Genomic DNA, 24,912 nt, shown 5'->3' on the forward strand with positions numbered 1-24,912 from the left:
ATATACCCTTCACTCTTGAGATCCTGGCCTCTTTGGTGTTCTTCAGTAAAGAAATTCCATCTCCCAGTTCTGGATATTTTAGCTGGCTCTCCTCTATGTATGGAATACTCTTCTTCTGCATCTCTGCCTCCTTGTTTCTCTGGCTTCCTTCAAGTTCTAGATAAATCCTACCTTCTACAAGAAGACATTCCCAATCCCTTTTAATTCTGGTGCTTCTCTCTGTTAATTATTTCCAATTTACCTGAACACACCTTCTTTGTACTTAAGTGTTTGCCTGTTGCCTCCTTCCATTAAACAGTGAGCTACCTGAGAGTATAGACTGCCTTTTGCCATTCTTTTTATCCTTAGCACTTAGTACAGTCCCAAGTGTTAACTGACTGATACATAGAAATATTCAACAAGTTAGGAACCTGAAGGTGTCTGCACTAGTAGAGAAGGGCCTATGGAGCCTAGACCAGAGCCCTGTCCCTCTGGAAACTTCACAGGGACCAGCTTTCACAAAATGGCAGAATTCACTCTACACAAGAATTCTGAGGTTGAAATTGTCTGCTAAACCAAAGTCTTACAAATTAAATCCTATGCACATGGATGTTTTCTATCTACATGAGTTCTATAGGGAATGTATTTGTACAAAATTATGTCCCCTGAATTCTACTGACATCCTGACCATAGTTTGGGGACCAATTCAAAGCCATTTTCTCCATAAAGCTTTCTCTAACATCTCTGAACCTTGAGTACTCTTTAGCTCACCGATGATCTTGTATTATAATTTTTAGGTAGATGGGTTGTTGCTCCTTGAAAGCAAGTAATCATGTCTTATTTTTTTTATATTTCTCATCACACCTAGTAAAAGGCCTAGCTAACGAAGACCACTCAGTAAATGTTTGCTGAATGGTGCCATGAACTGAAACATATTTTTGTTGTGTTATAAAACAACTATTTTACTTATTTCCCTGAGGTCCCTTTTTTGTCCCCCTCTAGCAACTGCTTTTAAGCTTTTCCAGTTCTCTATATATCATAGAGACCTTCAAGGGAGGAAAAGGCCACAGCTTGGTGCTTCTGGTTTTAATTCCATAACAGAGAAAAAAATGACTAAAAGACAAAGAGGAAAGGGAAAAAAGGTAATAAACCTCCCATTTTCATTACTGAAATAGAGAAGAGTCATACATGGTGCTAATCTATCCAAAGGAAATACTGAGAATTGTTTTAATTACACAGCTTTTATTCTTTATTTTATAAAGAAGCATGAAATGTTGGGAACTAGAACATGATTCCTGTTAAAATAATAAATTTTGGAAACTGCATCTAGTTGTCACTGAAATTGAGCATACTTCTGCCAAAATTTCTCTTACAAGATATTTGGTCCATCATATCCATGAATAAAAACAGATCAAGGACCTTGCCCACTCAGCAGGTTATAATCTTTATGATTAATCAGATTTTACCAAAGCCTCCTATGGGAAATCATAGGGGCTGAGCAGCCTCGTGCACACATGCATGCGCGCGTGCACACACACACACACACACACACACACACACACACACATCACCATCTTAATTCATTTTTAAAAGAAAGTATTTCACACCTAATATACATATGAAAACTATACAAATTGAACAATAAGTTTAATGGTGGTTCCTTATTGCCACTGAAAAGGAGAATAAAATTACAATCTCATCATCAATGGCAAGAAGTCAGGCCATTTCCAATGCATTCCTGACTTTGCCAACACTGCAAACTCAAGTCCCCCAAATTCAGGCTTTGAGAGAACCCTTTTGGTGTCCCCAGCAATAGATCTGGGGTGATAAGATTAAATGGTATGACTGGCCTACTGTAGGGGAATCCTCTTCCATTTCCAAAGAAAAGCTGGTCCTGGAAACAGCATACCCACTTGATTCAGCAGACATAACAATATAGCAGAACATTGTGGATTTAAATCTCTTAATAGTGCAAACATAAGAAAAATATTCCAACCTCACAGCTTCATGGGGCAATGAGGTCAAACCTTACTTCTTCAGTCAGTGGCAAGCCCTAAGAAATCCAGCTAATTGAAAACAGGTTCAATCTACCTCCCAAATCCAATTCATGAGGACAAATGGAAAGTAGAGTCAGTTCTCTGATATGATTTATGTCATCTCTATGGGAGGCGGGAAAAAAAGATAAAGCAAGAAAGCAAAGCTAAAGCCAAGAAGACACTGCCCTATTAAAACTAGAAATGTTCCTCATGGAAGGCTTAGAGATACAGTATTTTACTGATGTCATTTAAATGTACAGCTTAGGAAGCAAGGTTTGAAAAGTTTGATATGTATATCTGAAAAGCACAAACTACTTTTACTCTGATAGAGCAAGATCAACCCATCTTTGCTGGGGACCGGAAAAGTGTCCAATAGTAAGATACTTCCAAAATGGATACTTTCTGATAGCAAAGTCCTCTACTTTTAGCTTCTGAATGCAAGAAGGAAAGTAGGAAAGTCTGCTGGAAATAATGAAGGTCACAGAAGTTTGACTTTAGAAGGCAGCCCCCTTCTCCTAAGCTTGATCATATAAGCACTCTTGGGTTATACAGCAAGACAATGGAGCCAGTTGGAAAATAGACACATCTGGTATTTCATGGCCCATAGAAAGCAGACTGACTGCATAAAAGTAAACAAGAAATATAAGTAATGAAAGTGGAATTTTGAAGTTTAGCAATAGTATCCAAAGCTTTATCAGGAATATAAGAATTTATATATAGCTCATTTATTTCCAGCTAAGAAGTGTCCCTTTGATGTTCCATAAGAAAAAGCACAACAGAACAAGGGTAGAGAGGAGGGCTGTCTACCAAATTGAATCTACTATTATTTTCTGCAATAAGGATAATGGTTATAGGGGTAAGCAGGGTCAGGACATGACTCACACAAGGAACATTAACTTTCAACCACAAAGCCAATAAAAAGTGATTCAAAAATTCTTTAGAATTATCTTATAAAAATATCTACATTAAAATTTTAGCCCCAAAAGCTATAGCTTCAATTCTATAAAAAGGCAATCTTTGAAAAGGATCTGGCTCAGAAATGTACAAACATTACACAACAAATATTGAAGAAAGTGATGTGGGTATGGGGGATATTGCAACTGGTCTCTTACTTGTTTGTTAGGTCTTCACAATTGCATAGCAGAAAAGGAGGATGCATTGCTTGGTTTAACACTGCAACTTTTTTAGATAAAGGAAAGATGACATTGGTCAATAATGACAAAGACTTTTGAAATTCAGAACCCAATGTCCACTTTCCAGTCAGCATGTGAGCCAGGTCTATGTAGCTTGCTCAGTATCTAAAAGATTTTCTTTGCACTCTGGGTTTCAATTCCATTTCTTTGTAGCCAACAGGTTTGCAGTGGATTATACTCCCTTGGCAGTAGCATCCTATCCTGGAAGGATTTTAGCCTTCACAGGCCTGTGTTAACTGCCTGAGATGGCTACTCTGCTAGTGCACCAGCACTAAAATGAAATCATCACTGCTTATCAACAAGGCTGATTGTCACCTGGCTGCAGCTCATACAAGAGGACCAGCCTCTGGGTGATGACATACCAGTTTCTAGCCCCAACAAAAATACACACAGAAATGAGATGCACATCATTCCACTGACCCCACAGATAAATAGGGGCAGTGCTCCCTGGCAAAAGGGAATTCTAGAAAGCAGAATCAAAAGCAAAATCCAAAAAGCAGGAAACAGCAATAATTTGCTTTAGCAAACAGGCCTCTTTCTGGGTAGATGACCTAGAAATGGAATTTACTTTTTGTCAGAAACCAGGGCTTGTGATCTATAATGTACCGGAGTCCTAATACCATCCCTCATCTCCCCATTCAACCACTTGTGGCAAAAAAGATGGTGCTCTTAGCAAGGGAGGAGAGAGCCTGTTGCAAACAACCCCTTCCTTCAATTCATACCCCGACAGCCAGGCTTGAGGTGTCAAGAGCACCAGTCTTACCCACTGAAGCACTCAATCAGAAACGCATTTTGATCCATTTGTCTTCCAAACACAAAGCCAGATATCTGAGGCTTTGCAGTGCAGTTGGCAGGAATAATGGGCAAAACACACATGCCCCAAGAAATGCTATTTGGCTCCCAAGAAACATCTGCCCAGCATCAGGAGGTCTGATCCTAGCAAAGGGCAGGGAGCAATGAGTAAGTCTCCTCCTCTCTGAGGCTATTGGTATGCCAGGTTATATACAATAAGTGCTTAATAGTGACTGATTGACCAGTGTGGTCCCAGGGTTTTAAAAGACCTAGAGACAGTACTTTCAGCAGGACCTGGGGGCTTTTGGAATAATCATGGCTATACCAGGTCTCTTGGGCCTATTGATCATGCCCTGAAGTGCCACTTGGCTCCAAAGACTCCACAGGAAAAGAAATCAAGTTGCTGGCACCAGGTAGGCTTTATGGGTAGAGAAAGTAGGCAGGTGCCTCTTTTGGTGTGATAAGGGATTCTAAAGACCTATGCACAAAAGCACCTTCCCAAGTGATGCCTAATGTTGAACCATTAGTGATTTGTTCCTTTGGGGTTAAGCATTACCCTTTCTTAAAGTGCCTCAGGAAGGGTCACACCTGAAAGCCCTAACACCTCCGCCTCCTTTATTTATCTACAAGGAAGTTCAGGCAGTGATGGGAGCCCAAGTGAGGAGAGGGAAAGAAGCACAGAAATATGGAAAGGAAAAGCAAGTGTTCAGACCAATTTCATCAGGGTTACTTTGTCAAGGAAGCTGCCCACCTTCTTCTAATAAACAGGAGAGACGCATACCCCCTTTTTGTCTCTGAAACCATGATGGTTTCAGCCTGGGTGCCTGCCACCTTGGTTCCTTCCCTTATTCTTTCTAGAGAGACATTTTAAAGATCTGCTTTTCCAGATAGGAGAGCCACATGTGCAATCCACAACTGATAGAATCTTCGGTTTACTCTCCAAGGCTGTCAAGGACCCCAAGGTCAGAATCTGCCTCCTAGCAGTTTGGGCAACAGTCAAGTTGAAACTCAGGGGAGTCCCTGGAGAGGGTGGCTGGTCTTGGGTTATGGACACTTCCACAGCTGGGGTCCCCTGGGGTCTTAGCCTCCAGGCATGGTATATGTCTAATGAGGCACAGTAAATCAGCTAGAGTCCCATCCCACAGATGGAGGCTAGGAAGGGTACTGGGACCTACAACAGGATCCTTATGACACCAAGAGGTAAAACACAGCATGAAAACTGGCTCTATAGCTGAAGTCACACCATTTCCTAGAGTCTTTTCATAGGCATCAGGAAACCCTCAAGAAGGTAAGAGGCCAATTCGTATAGTCAGTGTGTGTGTGTGTGTGTGTGTGTGTGTGTGTGTGTGTGTGTAGGTTTCTTCCCCTCCCCCATTTAAAAATATATAACATTGAGGCAGCATTGCTTCAAGGGTTTCCAGCATTGCTTTAGGGGCTTCTTGGGTAAAGGAGACCCCTCTTAGGGTGCTGTCAGTGCTTACTGAGGTGTGGCTTGTGAACACAATCATATTGACTAGCAAAGAAAGGGCACAATTCAGCTCCAAAAATGCCACAGTTCTTCTATAAAATAAATTTACAATAGGCAAGTAATGTACATATATACAGTCACTGAAACCCTGCCCAGTCCTCAGTTCTTTCTGACAGAGGATCCGATGTTCCCACTTTTCCACGGGAGACCATCAATCACCTAATTCTGTCTCTAGAAGACAACCTCTTCAAAGTCAGGGAGTTCCTTCTGTCCAGACCAATGGAGTGAGGCCAGAGCAGACATTTTCCATCCCTTGAGTTTTAGCATAGTTGAAGCATCAGTAGTAAAGAAATCCAGTAGACTTTCTATCCACCTTCCTTTTAAAGCACAGTGTTTTACACAAAAGAATTACAGTTTCTCCAGTGCCATTGTGGAAATAATGAAAAACACACCAGGCCTCTCTTTGGAGGCTACTTGCAGGGTAGGGTCAGGGGGTGAAGTTCATTGAACAAAATGGAGAAGAATGCACAAAAGATGAGGTGGGGGTAGGGTGGGTAATGGGGGAGGGGGCAGGGAAGAAGGTGTTCTCACACTGTGTCACTACTCACAGCCAAGCCAGAGTGAGGGCTAGGCTCTAGCTGTGACTTCTCGTTCTGTGGAATATGACATCATGTCAAGTTGGAACAAATCAGTTCTTGTCCACAGTGTTCTGAAACCTAAGCAGCATTCCCTCCTGTCCTCCACCTCTTGGCAGGGCGAATTTTTGTCATAATGGCTTATGAATCACAGCAACACCTATTATGGGAATTTAAAAAAAATACATATATATATGATTTTAACATTTTCTCTGTTATCTTACACAGACCCTATGAATTATCTATTACACCAATTGTGTACCTCAAGCACGGACCAAATGGATATTTCTTTTTCACAGACTTGTGATTTTATTAGTGTGAGAAACTTATGGTGAGGAACCTCCCTGAGGTAGATGTGAGTGACTCTGCAAACTTATAGTCTTAAAGAGTTGTATGGGGCACTGAATGGCTGTGATGCTCAGGGTCATCTAATCAGCATGTATCTGAGGCAGGACTGGAACTCAGGCCTTCCGACCTCTGAGGGCAGTTCTTTATCCCACATACCAAAGCAAACACCAATTGGTGGAAAAATCTCTAGATGAGTAGGCTCTGAATGCTCTCCTCCCCTAAAACTCTAGTTACCTCTTCCGTCTTTTTTATTCTTTATGACAAGGGATGGCTCTTCAGAGAGAGATAGAGGGAGAGATTATTTGGAAATAAAAGTGATATAAAATCAAGAAATATTTAAAATATTAAATGTGCCTTGGAAAGTATAAATGTTATCTTTGCAGGCATCCGTTCTTTTTCATCTCACTCTTTTACAGAGAGGGGCTCAGTTAATACCTGATACCCCAATTTACACAAAGATACAAGTGTAGGAGCAGCCCTGCTGACCTGCATAACTCCTCCCCGTGCTCATGTTTGTGGGCAGCAGCGTCCACTTGTCACTAACTGGGTTGTAGTACTCCACGGATGCCAGATTACAGGAACCGTCATCACCTCCAACCACGTACAAGAGCCCGTTCACTGCACATACACCTGCAAAGCAAGCACATGCCACCGGGGGGGGGGGGGGGGTGAGGAGTGGAGGGGTTACAAGCAGGCATTAATGACAGCCCCCATAGACACATCTGTTGGAAGATCTGTAGGATACTTTGCATACAGTATCTCATTTGATATTCATAGAAACCCTGTAAGACAACTACTATTGTCCCCAGTTTATACATGATGAAACTGAGGCTCATAGAAGGCACACAGCTCAGCACACAGTGTCTAAGATGGAATTAGAACCTAGATCTTCCCAATTTAGAACTTTATCTATTGCACAAATCCCCAGTGATGAACAATTGGGGAGGAAAGGAATTTTCTGTAGTCACAGAGAAATGTCTAATGGTGATTTCCACGTAAGCCAGGAGAATCCTGAGCAATTCTAAAGGAAAATTAATACTCCATCAAGCCTTGAAAAGGTTATAGGACTATGCTAGAGGTTTTATTTATATACCGTTAGGCTGTGGGCATTCTAAATTTCACTCTTTATTACGAATGCTACTGCTGAGACAATAAAAATCTTCAGGCAATAGTAAAGATTTTGCTATTATAACCAGACTTCAGACTGAGGAATTCATTGGCTCAGTAGAATAGAAATTTATATTTGAATGCTGGTTCCTTGATGGGTTTCCTTAATTTCTTGCCTATTAGTTAAGAGAGTTTAACATCATGAGCAGGCTAGAATAATTAATTATTAAAGTGTCTACTATTAAGCAAACAAGCAATATATTTAGAAGAGGAAGAGATCACCAAGTTCTCAAACAGTTACAATATTCAAGTTGAGACCTGAACAAATTACATCCAAAGATGAAAATCATCTGTGATCATAATCCACTACCTACATGAAATCATGACAATGAAAAAATTACCAAATGGCCAGAGACAAGTAAATCTACTCCTAACTTATTAAAAATATGACTCTGGAATGTATATACTGGATTAACTTAACATGGATCACAGACAAAACTCTAGAACAAGGATTAGGGCATAGTTTAGAAGCACTTAGGAAAAAAAAAAAGCAGTGATCACAATCAGCCAACTAAGAACAAACCAATTCTATAAAAACCTATTAAGTGCTCTTAACCTGCTATGTTAGTTGAAGAGAAGTAAGAGTATAAGGTCAAACTGTATGAATTCCTACATGAAAAGAGGATAACTGTAATTCTTAAACATTATTCTTAGTAGTAGAGCAGAAGATAGAAGGAATAATCAAGGTGTGAAAAAGAGGATAGCACTGAGAGAAAAGGGAAGGGAGAATGGACTGGGGTAAATTATAAAGAGATATGAAAAATTATTCAGTGGAGGGGAAGATGAGGGTGGTGATGGGCAATACTTTAAACTTTACTCTCATCATAACTGGCTCAAAGAGGGAATAACGACCATTCTTATTGTGGTATAGAACTGTATCTTACCCTACAGAGAAGAAGAAGGAGAATAAGACAAGGGAAGGGGGAGTGGGTAACTGTAGGGAGGGGGAAGTGAGGGAGGTGATTAAAAGCAAAATACTGGTGAAGAACAGAAAGGACAAAGAGCAGGATCAAAAGGGGGAAAAATATAGAGGGCAATACACAGTTAGTAATCATAACTGTGAATGTGAATGGGATAAGCTCACTCATAAAACAGAAGCAGATACCATAGTGGATTAAAGAAACACATTTGAGGCAGGGAGACACACACAAAGTAAAGGTAAAAGGCTGGAGCAGAATTTATTATGCATCATCTAAAGAAGAGAAGTGAGAGTTCTTCCCCAGTCTACCTCTTTGTAGAGGTGGGAGGTCCACAAGTATTGCACATTGTATGTTTTCAGGACTTTACAATGTACTGATTGACTGTATTGAATTTTTTCCTTTCCTTTTCTTTTTTTTTGTCTTTAAAAATACTACTTGTTATATGGGATGACTCTCTGAGAGGGAAAGGGTAAGGAATCCTGGGAAAAACTATGTTGGTGTAAAAAAAATCCATAAAAATAAGACATCCATAAAAACTTTTTAAAGAATACTATGTTAGTAAATGAAGATTAAAAATATAAAATAAGCCATTGTCTTGTGTAAAATGGAGATTTGAACCCTGGAATTCAATCCCCAGAAGTCCTTGGAACTTCCCAGAATTCCCTATAATCTCACCTGAGTCCTCACCTGAGTGTGGGACCACAATTTGTATTAAAACTGGCTGCATAGCCTACTTCGGCCTCTCTCTTCCTGTACTCAGAGATTGCAAGTTGTAGTGAGTATGCTAAGTGCGGGGATTCTGAATTGGCTAATCAGCCATGGGCAAGTGGTTTTCTACTTTGTATTCTTAATTCTAATAATCCTTAATAAACCTCATAAAATATAATACTTTTGGTAGAGAAACTAAATTAATTTTTACAGTTTGGCTGACCATGTCAGTTGTGACGAAATACCCTCAATCTTCTTAACTTTCCTAAATCTTTTCTCTACTGTGACTAAGTTCAGCTTTTAATAGCTACTGCCTAGATTTTTTTTTTAAGCCACATTCCTCCAAGGATTTTCAGAAAAGCCTCTTGATCCAGCTTTGCTCCTGCTGCCTGCACTTGCTTCCTGCTATCCCCGATTGCCTCTCTGCACCTTCTTGATCAAGATAGCTCACCTGGTCCCAGCCCTGCCCACCCCGGCTCAGGCTCTGGCTCTGGCTCCTAGCCTCTCTCACTCACCTGGCCCAGATGATCCCCGGCCCCAGCAAATCTGGCCTCCAACCCAAATCGCTCATCGCCCAGGTTGCTGGTAGCTGCCCTTTGTGTCTGTCTTCGGAATCAAACACCAGCTGGTAAAAGCGGGGGTGTTCTTTCCTTAGGCTACAATTAGCCTCCACGTGGGAGCAGGGGACCACAGGGGGAGAGAAAGAGGAGAAGGAAGAAACTTTTCCAAACAGGAAGTTATACGGATGGCTTATTTCAAAGGGTATCTTTTGAGTGCACTGGTCCTTTTATTTATCTCACCTAAGATTCAGAGGAGAAATTCATCTCCCTGCAATTCTATGCCATTTGGGTCTACCCAATTTGAGATTCTTAAAACCCACCCTCACTATGGAGAGGCATCTCAGTGGCTCAGTGGATTGAGAGCCAGGTCTAGAGATGGGATGTCCTGGGTTCTAATCTGGTCTCTGACACTTCCTGGTTGTTGCCTACCCCTTACCAATCTTCTGCCTTCTGACAATAGATATCTAAGTGGATTTTTTTTTTAAAACTGTAGGTTATATTTTTAAGGCATTTCAGACTCCAATGTTTCATAAAAAATCTCTGTATTCTATTGCATTTTGCTGATTATTTTAAGATTTAATTTTGTTGGTTTTAAATTCATATATTAGTGTATTCAATACTATTACACTGAATCATTTTAATGTACTGGGTTTTAACTACTGTTAAATTCTGTTGCTTTTCCCCTATAACTATACTGAACAAATATTATTGAATACACCCATATATAAAAACATCCTTTTGCTGTTTTGAATTTGTAAATTGTCACAAAGTGGATAGATGGACTTCATCAGAACTGGTTACAATTGTATAACAACCTTTGGAAAATTTAATGAGCTAAATATCTCAAATTGATTATAAGAGGTCTTTAGACATGACTTTTAGATTTTTTTTTTAACAATCTCTGATCATTTTGCCTGCCCCTAACAGGAGGTAAGGTCCATTTTAGTAGCTGAAGTGAAATACAAATTTAATCTCTACCTCCCACATTTATAAAATGTGAATGGATGGGACATCAGTCTCATACCAAAGGAGCTGGGAAGTTAATCCCAGAGCATTGTACCCCTAGAAGACTCCCAAAAGAGGAGCATCTCTCATTTATAACTCTTCAGCTCAAATTACCCAACATCAACAGTACAGGGGTTTGGGTTTTTCCTCCTCTGCCACATTTTTTTGTAATGATATCTAGATTTCTGGATGATGTTCTAGACCCAAAAAAGTTTTACTTTGTTTAAAAATATATTTGCTAAGGTTGAGAGATTTGCTACATTTGTAAAAATTGTGACAAATATCCAATCAGTTCACAGGCCTTTAAAAATGCCATACAGCAACTTATGTAAAAAATGATAGTGGTTTTTGTTTGCTATTGTAATTAATTGGGATATTGAGAATTTTGGGGATATTGATAGCTACATGTTTGTTCTACTGTTCTTTATTTTTTAAAAAACTGTTACCTTGTAAAATTCATTTGCTTGTACTCACAGTGGATCATGGCCAGGTATGAAGAGGAAATGGATCTCATTTTGGTGAAAAAGTCTTGCATTCTATATTTCCTTAGCTGACACAGTGTGTCAATGATTATAAGCTATATTTTTGAATTTTAAAATTCTTTTATTATTATATTTTTCTTGTATGTGCAATATACTATTTCAGTCTTTTATTTTTTTTCTCCTTTTTTATATTTGAAGCACATATCACCAATATTAATATTTTCTTTAACTTTTTTGATTTAGCAGTAATATAAGTCTAAAATATATTTGCTATAATGTCAATGCATGCCCCAAAAGCTTGAGACTACAAAATGATGCCACTAATAGTTTAAAAAATTTAATGATTCTGCTTGATTCCATGGCCAAGATATACAAAAGAGCCATTGCACAGGGCCAAAGAAGCACAAAGTTAACCTGCAGAGTGCCAATCGAGCACAAGGTCAAAGAGACCAACCAATTCCAATGGGGTTGATAAATTCTAAGCCAATACAAAGGACTTGAACCTAGCGTGAAGACTCGAGGTTGCGACACTTAACATACATTAAGATAAAGGCCACTCTGTGAAAATACTTACAGCCGAGTATCTCAAATTTGGCTCTTATAATCTAGTCCCTATTCTGTCTTTCATAATGTGGCAACTTTCCGTAGTCCTTGCTACTGACTGGGTAAATGCTTAATTGCTTATATCATTTTAATTGGGTCCTGATTCAAGAACCTGTTATAGATTTATTTTTCCTTTACTTGGAATTTTTACACATAAGTCTATATTTTATCTAGAAATTATTTTTTTTATTTGGATTTTTTAAATTTTTCTTGCCAATTGATTCATATACCTCATAACTCAGCCATGCATCCCTAAGTGATCCCTGTGTTTTTCAATCACCCTCTTCAGATGGGGAATGTATAATTATTATTATTTTAAATTGCAAAGTTTAAATTCCTTGAGAGAGAAATTTTAGGTTAAGAAACATACTACCTCTCCAAATCCAGAAACTAAATTGCTTGGAGAAGACACAATGAAGATGCCTCCACAGACCACAAGCTGCATGAGAAAGATCAAGAATGAACTTTGGGTGTGGTTGATTGAACATTTAATTTGTATGTACACTCTTATGCCAAAGGGGACTGCCCCTTAACTGGCTTTTTGTCAATGCGCCTAGTGATCATTGGTTTTGTTCTCTTTTCCTCTTATCCTCAAACTATTGTAATCTTTAAGTTGATTATGTTTCCATGATCCTTTTGGGGAAACTGGTTTCCCAATATGATCACAGGGGTGAGGGGATGTAAAATGGAGATGTGAACCCTGGACTTCAATCCCCAGAAGTCCTTGGTACTTCCCAGAATTCCCTATAATCTCACCTGAGTTCTCACCTGAGTGGGAGAACACAATTTAGTATTTAAAGGGCTCTCTGCCTCCCAAACGCTCTCTTCTTCCGCTTCTAAGCACACGCGTCTCTCTACTCGGCATGCAAAATGTAATGAATTATGAATGAGCTAATCAGCCCTAGGCACATGCTTTTCTTTTTTTGTATTTTCTTATTTCCTTTATTTCTAATAATCTTTAATAAACCTCATAAAATATAATATTTTTAATCAGTAGAGACTAATTTAATTTTTACACTTGCACACAAGGAGCTTACAAGTTAGCATACAAACCAAACTAATCTGATTTTCTTCTTAGATAAAATAACTAGATTGGTAGATAAGGGGAGAGCCACAATGCAGGGCATAAGGATTTCAATAAAGCATCTAATAAAATCTCCTCTGATATCCTTATGAAGAAATTCAGACTGACAATAATAGATGAAAGTGGACTTAAGTAGCTAGTTGGTCAAATGTACTCAGAATGTTGATTTAATAGTATGATGAATTAAATGAAGTGGCATTTGTACTGTTCTGTCCCATTCAGTGGCTTGAAAAACAACACAGAAGACAAATGCAGGTAATTTTCAGGTGACCCAGAGTTGGGAGATTCAACTAATATAACTGGTGGGTGAGAGAGATATAGTGATTTAGGACAATATGCCATTTGTACAGTGTCATCCACAAATGGGAATATTTGTACCTATCTCCACTCGTAGGGAATTTCCCTTCTATCTGAAATATGTTTAAGGTATATTAATGACACCCCTAAGATCTAAGGGCAAACAAACAAATACCTTCTGTAATGCCTTGATGGATGGAGACTCAGTGGTTGTTGAACAAATCTATCTCCCTGGATGTATGTCATGGTCTTAACAGGTACACAGGAAATGCTCTAATGCCACAAATGGCAACATCAAAGATATATAAGACTAGAAAAGGGGGTCGGCTGGAATGAGAAATGTAAGAATCAGAGATAATAAATGGATAGCCTGAGTGCTATTTACTTATTATCATTATATATTTATTTATTATTTCTTTGAGGTTTCTTTTTTGTCTAGTCTTAGCGTCCCAATGTAGAAGCTTCCTCCAACAAAACCACTTTTGCAGCTTACCTGTAACTTATAGTCTCAGAGAACTATTTAGGTCATTAAGAGATTCAGTGACCTGCCCATAATCACTCAGGATTTGAATCTGAGTCTTCCTCTATTGCCCTCTATAAATCACACTACCTCTCATTACACTTGCACTCACAAAATAGGACAGGTAGGTGGCTCAGTGGATACAGCACCAGGCCTAGAGTCCAAAGAACCTGGGGTTCAAATCTGCCATCAGACACTTCCTTGATGTGTGACTTTAGGCAAGTCACTTTTTTGCCTAGCTCTTACAACTCTTTTGTCTTAGACAGGATACTAAAAAGACATGGGTTAAATAATAATAATCAGAGGAAAACCTCCAGAATGTCAAGTGGATCCTTCAATGCAAGGTGGAGGACGTGAATAAAAGATTCATAGAGAGTCATGGACAAGAACTTTCTAGCCATAAGAGCCATTGAAGAAAGGAATAAACTCCTGTGTGAGGCCATGAGCAGCCTGTCCCCTGGAAATGTTTAATCAGAGACTGGATGACACATCAAGGATTTCATCAAGGGGGTTCCTACATTAGGTGGAACATTAGACTAGATAACATCCAAGATCTCTTGTACTTCTAAGAATCAATGACTTTAGCACTGGCTTTTGAATTCAATTCATTCTAATCCTGAATTATAGAAGAGACAGAAGAATAATTCATTAAGTTAGTCTCATTTTACTTATCTGCAAAATGGGAGTTAAATCTTTAGTATGTAGTTGACAGAAGTTTTGAGATTCGAGTGAGATCATGAAATTCAAATAGATTTTTGTGAATGACCAGAACTTCTTCCTTAAAATCCAGAACTTCAGAAATAACCTCTTGGATGCTTGTATCTTTTTTTTAATTCAAACAATAAGAAAATGATATGGTATTGTGTATAGTTTGCTCTAAAGAAAAAGAAACAAAGAAATGAGTTGGTTTTCATTCCATTCAACAAGCAGCAAAACACCTGCTGCTATGTATAAAATACTGATATAGGCCACTGGGTGAAAAAGACCAAAACAAAATAGCCTTTGCCCTTAGAGATATTACATCCTACTTGGTGGGAGTACAAGAAAAATGTAAGCAAAAAGAAAGTGTTTTGAAGTGAGAAGGGTATTAATAACTGATATCATTAGGGGAAGTATCTAAATTGAGTGAGTTTCAGAGGTCAAAGGCAAGAAAGCAAGAGGAAATTAGCAAGGAGTCCAATTTGCCAGGAATATAGAGTGCACAAAGGGAAGTAATGTGAAATGAACTTGGAAAAGTGGCTTAGAGGGGCAGCTAGGTGGCTCAGTTGATAGAGAACTGGGCCCAGAGATGGGAGATACTAGGTTCAAATCTGGTCTCAAACAATTCCTAGCTGTATGACCCTAGGCAAGTAATTTAACCTCAATTGCCTAGCCCTTACTATTCTGCCTTGTAACTGAAACTCAGTATTCATTCTAAGAGGGTACAGGTTTAAAAAAGAAAAGTAGCTTGAAGCCAACCTGCAGAGTTTGTGCCAGACCAAATAATTTGCATTTAATTGCTGAGGCAATGGAGAACCACTGAAGGGTTTTGAACATGATCAGACCCATGCCTTAGGAAGATTATTTTGGAAGATGTGTGGAAGATGAATTGGAGAAGTGAAAGAATAGAAGCACGGACATCAGTGAGAAGGCTATTACAATAGTTCAGAGGACAAATAATGAAGGTCTGATTTGGTGTAGTGACTATGCAAGTGGAGAGAAGGGAATGAGTAGCATAGCTACAATTTCACACCCCTGAAAGCTAGCTTTTTTTACTTCTTCTGCCTCACATCAAGAAAAAAGATTATAAAGATATCATCCTCCTCCAGAGAAAGAACTAATGGAGTATAAATGTAGATTGAAACATACTTTTACTTTCTTGATTATTTGGAGGAGTTTTGGCCAATATTTTCTTTTGCAATATGGCTAATACAGAAATGTTTCACATGACTACAGACTGCACAGATATAATCCTTTTCAAATTTCTTGAGAGTTTAGAACTTGAAATTTTTTTAAATGAATGTTGAAAGTTTTTGTTTACAGGGAATTGAGAAAAATAAAATGAAAAAGATTACAAAGCGACCAAAAGAAACTCTGTCTAGCCCATCTATGCCACTACTGGGTTTGTACCCCAAAGAGATTTAAAAAAAAATTTGTGCAAAAATATTTATACCTGCACTTTTTGTGGTGACGAAAAATTGGAAAATGAGGGGGTATCCCTCAATTGGGGAATGGCATATGATGGTGATGAAATAATATTGTGCTACAAGAAATGATGAACTGTTTGATTTCTATATGAACTGAAAAGACCTCCATGAAATGAACAGAACCAGGAGAACATTGTACCCAGAAACTGAAACATTGTGGGATAGACTTTACTACTAATAGTAATGTAATGTAATGTAATGATCCAGGACAATTTCATGGAACTCATGAGAAAGAATGCTATCCACATTTAGAGAAAGAACTCTGGAAGTAGAAACGCAGAAGAAAAACATATGATTTATCACATGGTTATATGGGGTTGTGGTTTTTAAAAGATTATTCTATTACAAATGTGAATGATATGGAAATAGATTTTAAGTGATAATACATCTAGAGACCAGTGGAATTACTTGTCAGCTCTGGGAAGGGGGAGGGAAAAGGAAGGGAGACAACATGAATCATGTAACCAAGGAAAAATATTATAAAAAAATAAATTAAGTAATGTAAGTAAGTAAATAAATAAAGTATACCAGCCCTCTCAAGGCAGTCCATTACTGTCAAAATAAGCCACTAGGCAAAGAATAAGCTTAGAGGATGCTTATTTTCTAAGTCTGATGTTACTCAGTGCACAACAGAAATCACAGACATAGTCACTGGGAATGAAGTGCTCATTTTATTTTCCTAAGAATGAGGAGGGAGCCAAGGAACACTGGAGCTAGGGTCTAAAAGAGGGTTCCCTGCTCCTTTTTTTATCTTAATTATTATTTTTTTATTTTATCAATTAAGTAATTACAAAGATTTTTCCATAGTTACATGATTCATGTTCTAACTCTTTCCTCCTCCCTCCCCTCTCCTGGAGCTGACAAGCAATTCCATTGGTCTCTACATGTATTATCACTCAAAATCTATTTCCATATATTCATATCTGCAATAGAGTGATCTTTTAAAGCCAAAACCCATCAAACCATGGATCATTCATGTGTTTTTCTTTTGTGTTTCTACTCCCACAGTTCTTTCTCTAGATGTAGAGTTCCTTCTCATAAGTTTGGATCATTGCATTGCTGCTAGTAGAAAAGTTTATTATATTCTATAAAAAGGAATTCTTTATTCTTTTTTTAATTTAATGGGGGACCTGGAGGTCCTCTTACTATAGAGATGTGTAGGGATTAACCAGCCCACAGTGTCAGGAAGTAGAAATCATAGATATAGGAAGGAGAAATCATAGAGACAGGAAGTGAGGTAGAAAAAGGGCCAGCCTCAGTTGGTCCGGCTGTCAGTTGCTGACAGGTAGGTGCTGGCAGTTGTAGGGAAGTTGGCTGCAGGGAGTGTGTTGAGTTGGTGGTTGGCGTTTAGTTGCTGGAATATAAAAGGTGAGCCTGAGCTTACCAATAGGGCTTTTTGGCTTTAGCCTTTAGAGGGCTTTTTTGACTTTTGGTTTGGGCTGTTAGGTTGTTGTTGTTTTTTTTTTCTTTCTTAAACTGTTTTGGGAAGTGGTTGGTCTTCGTTGATAGACCTAATTGGGGGTTGGATTAAACACTGATTGGGTTGGTTTTGATTGAGGTGGATTGCGTTGGAACTTTGTTGGGTGATAGTTATTAGGCAGTTATAGGTAGACATAGGCAGTTTTCGGTAGTAATTATAGGTAGTTATAGGATAACTAGTATAGACATTAGGAAATTTTCTTTCTCTACCTCTTTCCTATATTTCCTTCCTTTACTATATTCTTTTCTACCTCTATTTTAATAAAACTAAATTGTTCATTGTTAAAAGCTGCTAAAAGTTTTCTTTTCTCTGGCTTAAAGGGATAATATTAATTTACAACTCTATTATATTCTCATTAAAACTTAAGTTGTTAAAAGCTGCTCTCTTATTTCGTCAAACCCCTATTTTAACCCTTACAGTTTGATTGTGCCACAATGTATCAGTCTCTGTGTACAATGTTCTCCTGGTTCTGCTCCTTTCACTCTGCATCAATTCCTGGAGGTCTTTCCAGTTCATGTAGAAATCCTCTAGTTCATCATTCCTTAAAGCACAATAGTATTCCATCATCAGATACCACAACTTGTTCAACCATTCCCCAACTGATGGGCACCCCCTCATTTTCCAATTTTTAGCCATCACAAAGAGTGTGGCTATAAATATTTTTGTACAAGTATTTTTCCTTATTATCTCTTGGGGTACAAACCCCAAATGGCTAGATCAAAGGGCATTCCCTCCTCCTACTTGATGTGAATTTGTAATGCAAGCAATTGTTTTAACCAATATATTCTCAATTATAAACTTTAGTTGGATTGGTAGACAGAGAAATGTGCTCTAAATCCTGCTACTTATAAGTAATTGTCCTCAGAAGGATATTCTGGCTTGGGGGGGAGGGGAGACTTGGGACTTGGACACTTTTTTTGATGGTCACTTTTTTTTTTGATGGCCACTTTTATTCTTTTGGAGAGGAAATTCAGAAAGATATTCATGGCATCAGAACATGGTCATACAAAAGGAGAACTAGGGTTGGAACAATTGAATTAATTTCCTATCTGTATAAAGTGAGCCATCTTCTTCCTCTGTATCTTCTTCCTCTATAAAATAAGAGTAGGTGAGATTATCCCTCAGATCTCTTCTATAGTCAATGATATCCATTAGCCTTTCTCCCTTTCTTGGAGGCAGCAATTCCTAAGTAAATAAACCCACTAACCCACAATTAGGAGGGGAAAAGAGAAGAACCTGCATTTCGCCGACACATGTTCATATCTGCAACTTGCTTCCAGGTGTTTGTCCCAGGATCATAAACCTCCACGCTCTTCCTCACCAAGGGACCATCATGCCCACCTGTGGCATATAGCTGCCCACTGAGTACACCAACTCCTGAAAAGACAGCACATGGTCATTCCAAGTTCTGGTCATCCTGACCCGCTTTTCTCTGCTTCTGGAACAGGAACTGTAATGTGATTTATTTGTCACTGTTTGCTTTAAGCAGAAAAAGTCAGGAAACACTCAAAGTGTTAGATGGAAACTGAACGGTTTCCAATTACTGGTGTATCCTTGCATATCATTATGCACACTTAGGATAGTCTGAAAAAGAAAAATCCAAAACAACCTCTTCAATTTCAAAGAGCCATGATTTTCTTGGTAGGGGGTTGTCCCTCCATTGATACAGATTTGAAACCCTCCTAAAGTTTAGCAAACAGTTTTTGGGAGCTGCTATGGCTAGAAAATTGTCACTCTGTGGCAAACCTGTTGCTAAACTTCTCTGACACTAGCTAGCTAGGCTAGTCTCAGATAACAGAGAGACAGAACATCAGGAAGTCTGTCCTCAAGCCTTTCCAGCTTGGTCAGACCTTCCAAAGAATAAATTCCACTGGTGTGGCCTTCAATAACCCAGTGTTACTTCCAAGGCATAGCAATAAACAAGAATGGGGCTTTAGCAGAGAAGAAAATGATGTAATATACAACAAAACCTTAAACATCATGAGTAGAAAAAACAGCGAAACCTGGATTAGTCCAACAAGCATTTACTGATCCCAGACTGTGTGCTAGTCTCTATGCTGGGGAACAAAAGCAAAACAGGCCTTGCCCTTGAGGGGCATAAATTCTCTTAGAATGGGGGTTTTGCCACTAATTGGGTAGGAGTTACTTCATCTCTGTAAAATGATAGCGCTAAACTGAAGATGACCTCCATTAATCATCCTAACATTCTATAACAACTCTATGGTCACATACATTTTGGGTGCAGCTCCAACGAATGGCCACTAGAGGGCTGGGTCATATTGAGAATACAAGTGGTTTCCATCATGGTAACTGGACTTGGTTTTAGAGGTAACGCCTTCCCAGGGTGACTGAACAGTCTTGCTCTGAGAAGAAAATTCTAGTGGCATGAGCATTCAGAATAAGACCAAAGTCTGCTGCCTTTGCTAAGGGCACCCAGTGCACAGCATTCACTACCAGTATCACACTGTTAGTTAGCAGTAATGCACTTAATGCAACTTGTGTTCTCTCAGATCTAAGATGATTTATTTAGTATCCTGGGACTTCAAAGCTAGTGTGCTAAATGCTAAGGGCTCTCTATTTCCTGAACTAATTACCTGAACACTCCCAACCACAAGAAAACAATGTGTACCTGCGACTAATCCTTCTCTCAACTTCTGGGAGTAGTGGGCTCTGAATAATGGCAGTGAATTGGAATTTGAGGCCAGTACCCTGATAATACCATGGGAAAGTCATGAATTTCTATGGAAAGGATTCTACTAAGCTGAATTCAACCTCTTTTATAAGATAGCTGGATCAAAATAGTGGGGTAGGAAGACCTGAGTTCAAACCCAGGCTCAGACCCTTTACTTTCATTGTGATCTTTGTCAAGTCATTTAATCTCTGTCGGCCTCAGTTCCCTCCAGTGTAAAAAGGAGATAATGAATAATAATAATAATAAATGATGATAATAATAATAATAAACCTACCTCATAGGGTTATCATGAGGCTCAAATAAGTTGTATACATAAAGTGCTTTTGCAAACCTTAAAGTGATATTATTTGGAAGAGGCAAAAGTATATGTAAGCAAAATATATACAAAATAAAATATATATAAGGAAAATGGGCAAGGAGATTAGGTAGAGCTGAGAAAATTAAGAAAAGATTCATATGCTCCTTTAAGGAGCATTTTAAAGGAAACAAGGGATTGTAAGAAGCAGAAATGAGGTGCATTTCAGATATGGAGAAAGAGTGTGAATATGTAAAATATGTGAAAGCAAGAAGGCCAAAGTGAGCAATTATAACAAGGTTGGCAGGTTGGAGTCACATGGTGAAGGGCTTTAAAAGCCTAACAAAAGCTTGTATTTTATCATAGAGGCAAAAGGGAGTCAGAGTTTGGGTAGAAGTGTGACATAGGCCTCTGCTTTAGAAAAGTCATTTTGGTAGCAATATGAAGGATTAAATGTGGGAGAGACTTCAAGAAGAGCATCCTATTATGAGTCCCGATAAGAAGTGAATGGAGAAAATTGAGATTCTGAGAGGTTAAGTGAATTGCCCAAAATTACACAAGTGGAAGAGCCAGGATTTGAAACCAGGTCTTCCAACAAGAGTCAAGTCTGAATTTGTACACTGAAAATTCCAATTTCTATGGTATTTTAGGGCTTATAAAGCATTTTCCTACAATACCTATTTGAAGTTGGCATTAAAAATTTTAATGTTCAGTTTTCACTATAAGGTCACTTGAAAGGATTCTTTTCCTGGAGAAGTTGCTGAAAGAATTTGTGGTGAAAGAATTTCCCAAGTGCTTCATTCACTAAGATACAAAACTGAGGTGATGGGAAAATCAGACTAGATACCGAAGGCTGTCCAAATGGGTGTATGTGTACGTTCCCACAGGGACCAGACTTTCTTCCTAAATACCTCCAGTGATAGACACAGATTGCTATTCTCTGTATCAGAGTCCTCTCTACTCTGCTAAGTTCTTACTACACAACTATGTTCTCAAGGCTTTCTCCAACACTTCCAGAGGCTATTCAAGGAACAACAACAACAACAAAAAAGTTTGTGTTTTTTTAATGGAATTATCTCAAAGGTATTTCTTTTTAATGAATGACTGGGTTGTTCCCCTTTGAATCTCAAGAGGAATGCTAACTCTAAAAATAGCATTCAGAGCACAAGGCCTTTTAATAATTTCTATTGGATTCATAATGAGCTTTTTTACTCTTTTTTTAGTCCAGACAGATTTCAAGGCAGATTACCAACTAGTCTGCAAGCAACAGTCTCTGAGAGCTGTCTATAGGCCCTGAATCCAGGTTTTCCTGACTTTATGGCTGGCCCTGCCACTTAGCCTGCCTCTAAGAATTTCACCAGTTCTAAAAACAAAAAAGAACAATAACAACAACAAAAACAGAATAGGGCAGCAATATTTCAGTGACTTGACACAGACTGTCCATGTGACCATGTTTCACAGAAGCCAGAGTTTGCTCACGATCAGATAGATGCCTGTGAAGATTCCATTGAGCCCAGGTTGCTAATCAGGCCAGCTTTGCTTATCTCCAAGAGCTTCAGTAACAATGATTCTGATTTCCCTCTTGTCAGTGGAAGGGCAGAGGCTACTCCTCCTACTCCTTTCCATCAGACTGACCTTGGAGCCAGTGGCCAAGAGGACTGCCAGCTAGGGCATTTTTCTACGAACTTCTGAAAGATGGGTAGAAAAATAGTACAATGTGGGTCAGTATAACATGCTCCCTGGAGATTCCTCAAAGGAAAAACATCATTTCTGTGCTTTCCATGAGATGCAATGGAGGAATAGCTCCATGAAGACTGAGTCCTTTCCCAAAGGGAGATGGGCAGACACTGACCTCAACAGCTTGGCCTTTGATCAGGCTAAATATGTTCAGTTCTTTCTATAAAATATGCTAAGTACAAAAGAGCTGTAATTTTACCCATGTGAAACGTCCAAGCTTCAAGAGTTGGTGTGAACAAAAAACTCCATAGAGTTGGAGTCAGACTCTCTGAACTTAGTTCTCAACCTCAGATGAAAAGCCCAAAGTCCCATCACTGAGCTGGTCTTCAAAGCATCGTTACAGAGGTGGAGATCAATGAGATATATTTCAAATAGGAAGAGTAGACCCACCATGCCTATCTTTGTTGTTATAATAATATAAGAATATATAATATGTATAACATATTATAAGAATAAATTATAAGAATATTATAAGATTAAAAGGCCAAAAGGAATGTGAGCATGCTTTCAACATTGTAACATATTGTTCAAGTATAAAGCTGTTGTGCTTATTATTGTTAATAATGTTACAAAAATTTAGTCTGGCTCTCAAACTCCTGGTGAACAAGTCCAACTCTAAGCTATCCTTTACTCTCAATTCCCCTACCCTTTATAATACTGACATTTATGCCTTGCCAAACCCTAACCCTGGAGGACCCTCACCAACTGTCACCTTTTCTCCAGATAATGCTAAACAGATCCCCAGGAAGAGGATGAGCTAGTATGGACTTAGTGTCTTAATGGCAATGTAATTAGACACTTTGGAAGGGGAGAAGTTGGCAGAATGATCTAGTTGCCTTTCAAAGTTTCTAATTCTCAAAGACCTTGACATCACACAATCTCACCCAACAGATACCTGCACCACTGCGGCGAGTGCTCATGTCTGCCACATATGTCCACTCATTGGTTGCTGGATTGTATTGTTCCACAGTACTGAGGCACTGGCGGGAGGCCCCATCATAACCACCAACAGCATACAACTTCCCTGGGAGAAGAAGAAAACACACAATAAATCTACCAACTATATTCTAGAAGTAAATAACTATAACTACTTTTTATATATAACTACATATGTGATCTATATAATTGTATTCTAAAAGTAGTTAACTCTATCTGCCTTGGGTCTCTTGCCTATGCTCTATAGAAGGAGAAAGTGTATTTTAATAAAAATTCAAGATTTTAGCATTTTTGTTCGAGAATGATCTTCAAGGAAAGAAGCTTGCTAACTCCTAAATCCAGAGAATGAACTGTTGAGGAAAGATGCCAGAAAACCTACACTACATCAAGAAGATCGAGAATGAACTTTGGGTGTGGTTGATTGAACTGAAGTTTGATTGAACATTTATTTGAATGTATACTCTTATGCCAAAAGGCATTGGTTTTTGTCAATGCACCCACCAAACATTGGTTTTGCTGTCTTTCTCTCTTCTATTTCCCTCTTCTATCTAACTATTGTAGTTTCCTCTTAGAAGGTGACATTTTGTATGCACCTGCAGTTAGAAGAATTTAGAGGTACAGGATGATTATGTTTAGTTATCAACTGGGGAGACTAGTCCCCCAATCATCATCAGGAGGGATTGTGAATTTTAGATTTACTCCACCCTGCTTGGACTAACAAAATAGGAATGCCTATACCCCTACTTAAGGACAGACATGTGCTAGCAAATGACAAATCAGAAACAACTGACAGACCCCCTGGGCTGTCCTAAATCAAACTTAAGCTATCATTGGTACATGTGAGACACAGGAAGTGATATAAAAAACAGTCTATATATTTTGCATCACTTCCTCTCTCCAGGCTCTTTTCATGGAGAGGTGGCTGGTGGCATTGTGCTGGGCGTTTTGGCATCTTGGTGTGGCTGCAGCTATTGTCCAGTTTTGGTGGTAAGCATCCTTAATACAATACTGGGAGAAGCTTAGTAGCATAGTTCAGGTGAGGCGTCTTCCCTGAGCTCTCTCAGAATTTAGGCTGATTCTCTTTTTTTTCTTCCCCCCTTTACCTTTCCTAAAAACGCCATCCTTCTAGGAGGCCCCTCATCTCAGAGAAGGCCTCATGGCTGGAAGGTCTCTGAACTTCCCTTGGCTCAGGCTAGGCCGGAGAAATCTTATACCTTTTTCCCTCTCTCTTCTTCTTCTTAATTCCTTCCCTCTATATTAATTAAATCACCATAAAATTCCCAAACTGACTGGACTATTTTTATTGGGATTTGAATTAATCCCTGGCGACCAACTAAATTTATATTTCAGTCAAAAGCCCCTAAATTTACCCCTCCCAAAAGGAATAAGCATTTATATATTATAATATTATAATTATGTGCCAAGTACTGTGCTAAATAATATTTCATTTGACCCTCGCAACAAACTTAGAATATAGGCTATTATTATCCCCCATTTTACAGTTGAGAAACTGGCAAACAGAGGTTAAGTGATTTGATCAGGATCACACCTCTGGTACATATCTAAGGCTGGATTTGAATTTGGGTCTTCCTGACTTCAGGCCCAAGACTATCCAATGCACCACTGAGCTGGTCTCTATACTTCATACACTTCCTCAAGAACAGATTATTTTCTTGGTGTTGATAGTCCTTCAACTAGAAAAGCTCTTGGCCCTTGTGCCTTAGCAGATGGTATTTGTGAGTTGCTATGGATGAAAAATATCAGTCCCTTGATATCTCTCATGTTCTGG

The 24,912-nt window shown here is 38.8% G+C and overlaps 1 protein-coding gene across 8 annotated transcripts in view; it reads right to left on the minus strand.

Annotated features, from left to right (window-relative positions):
• Window positions 1–1,204: 1,204 nt before the first annotated feature.
• KLHL3 (kelch like family member 3) overlaps window positions 1,205–24,912 on the minus strand; it is a 205,670-nt gene continuing 181,962 nt past the window's right edge. For 6 of the 8 annotated variants that reach the window (XM_016424080.2, XM_007473295.3, XM_056811067.1 and 3 more), the window contains 4 exons: window positions 23,083–23,211; window positions 18,700–18,840; window positions 6,938–7,081; window positions 1,205–6,263 (listed from right to left, as the gene is read on the minus strand). In XM_016424080.2, coding sequence (XP_016279566.1) covers window positions 6,235–6,263; window positions 6,938–7,081; window positions 18,700–18,840; window positions 23,083–23,211 — 443 coding nt within the window. In that variant the 3' untranslated portion in view covers window positions 1,205–6,234. Of the gene's footprint in view, window positions 6,264–6,786; window positions 7,082–9,761; window positions 18,005–18,699; window positions 18,841–23,082; window positions 23,212–24,912 lie in introns of those variants that run through there. The other 2 variants (XR_008915034.1, XM_056811066.1) reach the window with 2 other exon arrangements.

This window comes from Monodelphis domestica, chromosome 1, assembly GCF_027887165.1.
Source record: "Monodelphis domestica isolate mMonDom1 chromosome 1, mMonDom1.pri, whole genome shotgun sequence".
Taxonomy (NCBI): Eukaryota; Metazoa; Chordata; class Mammalia; order Didelphimorphia; family Didelphidae; genus Monodelphis; species Monodelphis domestica.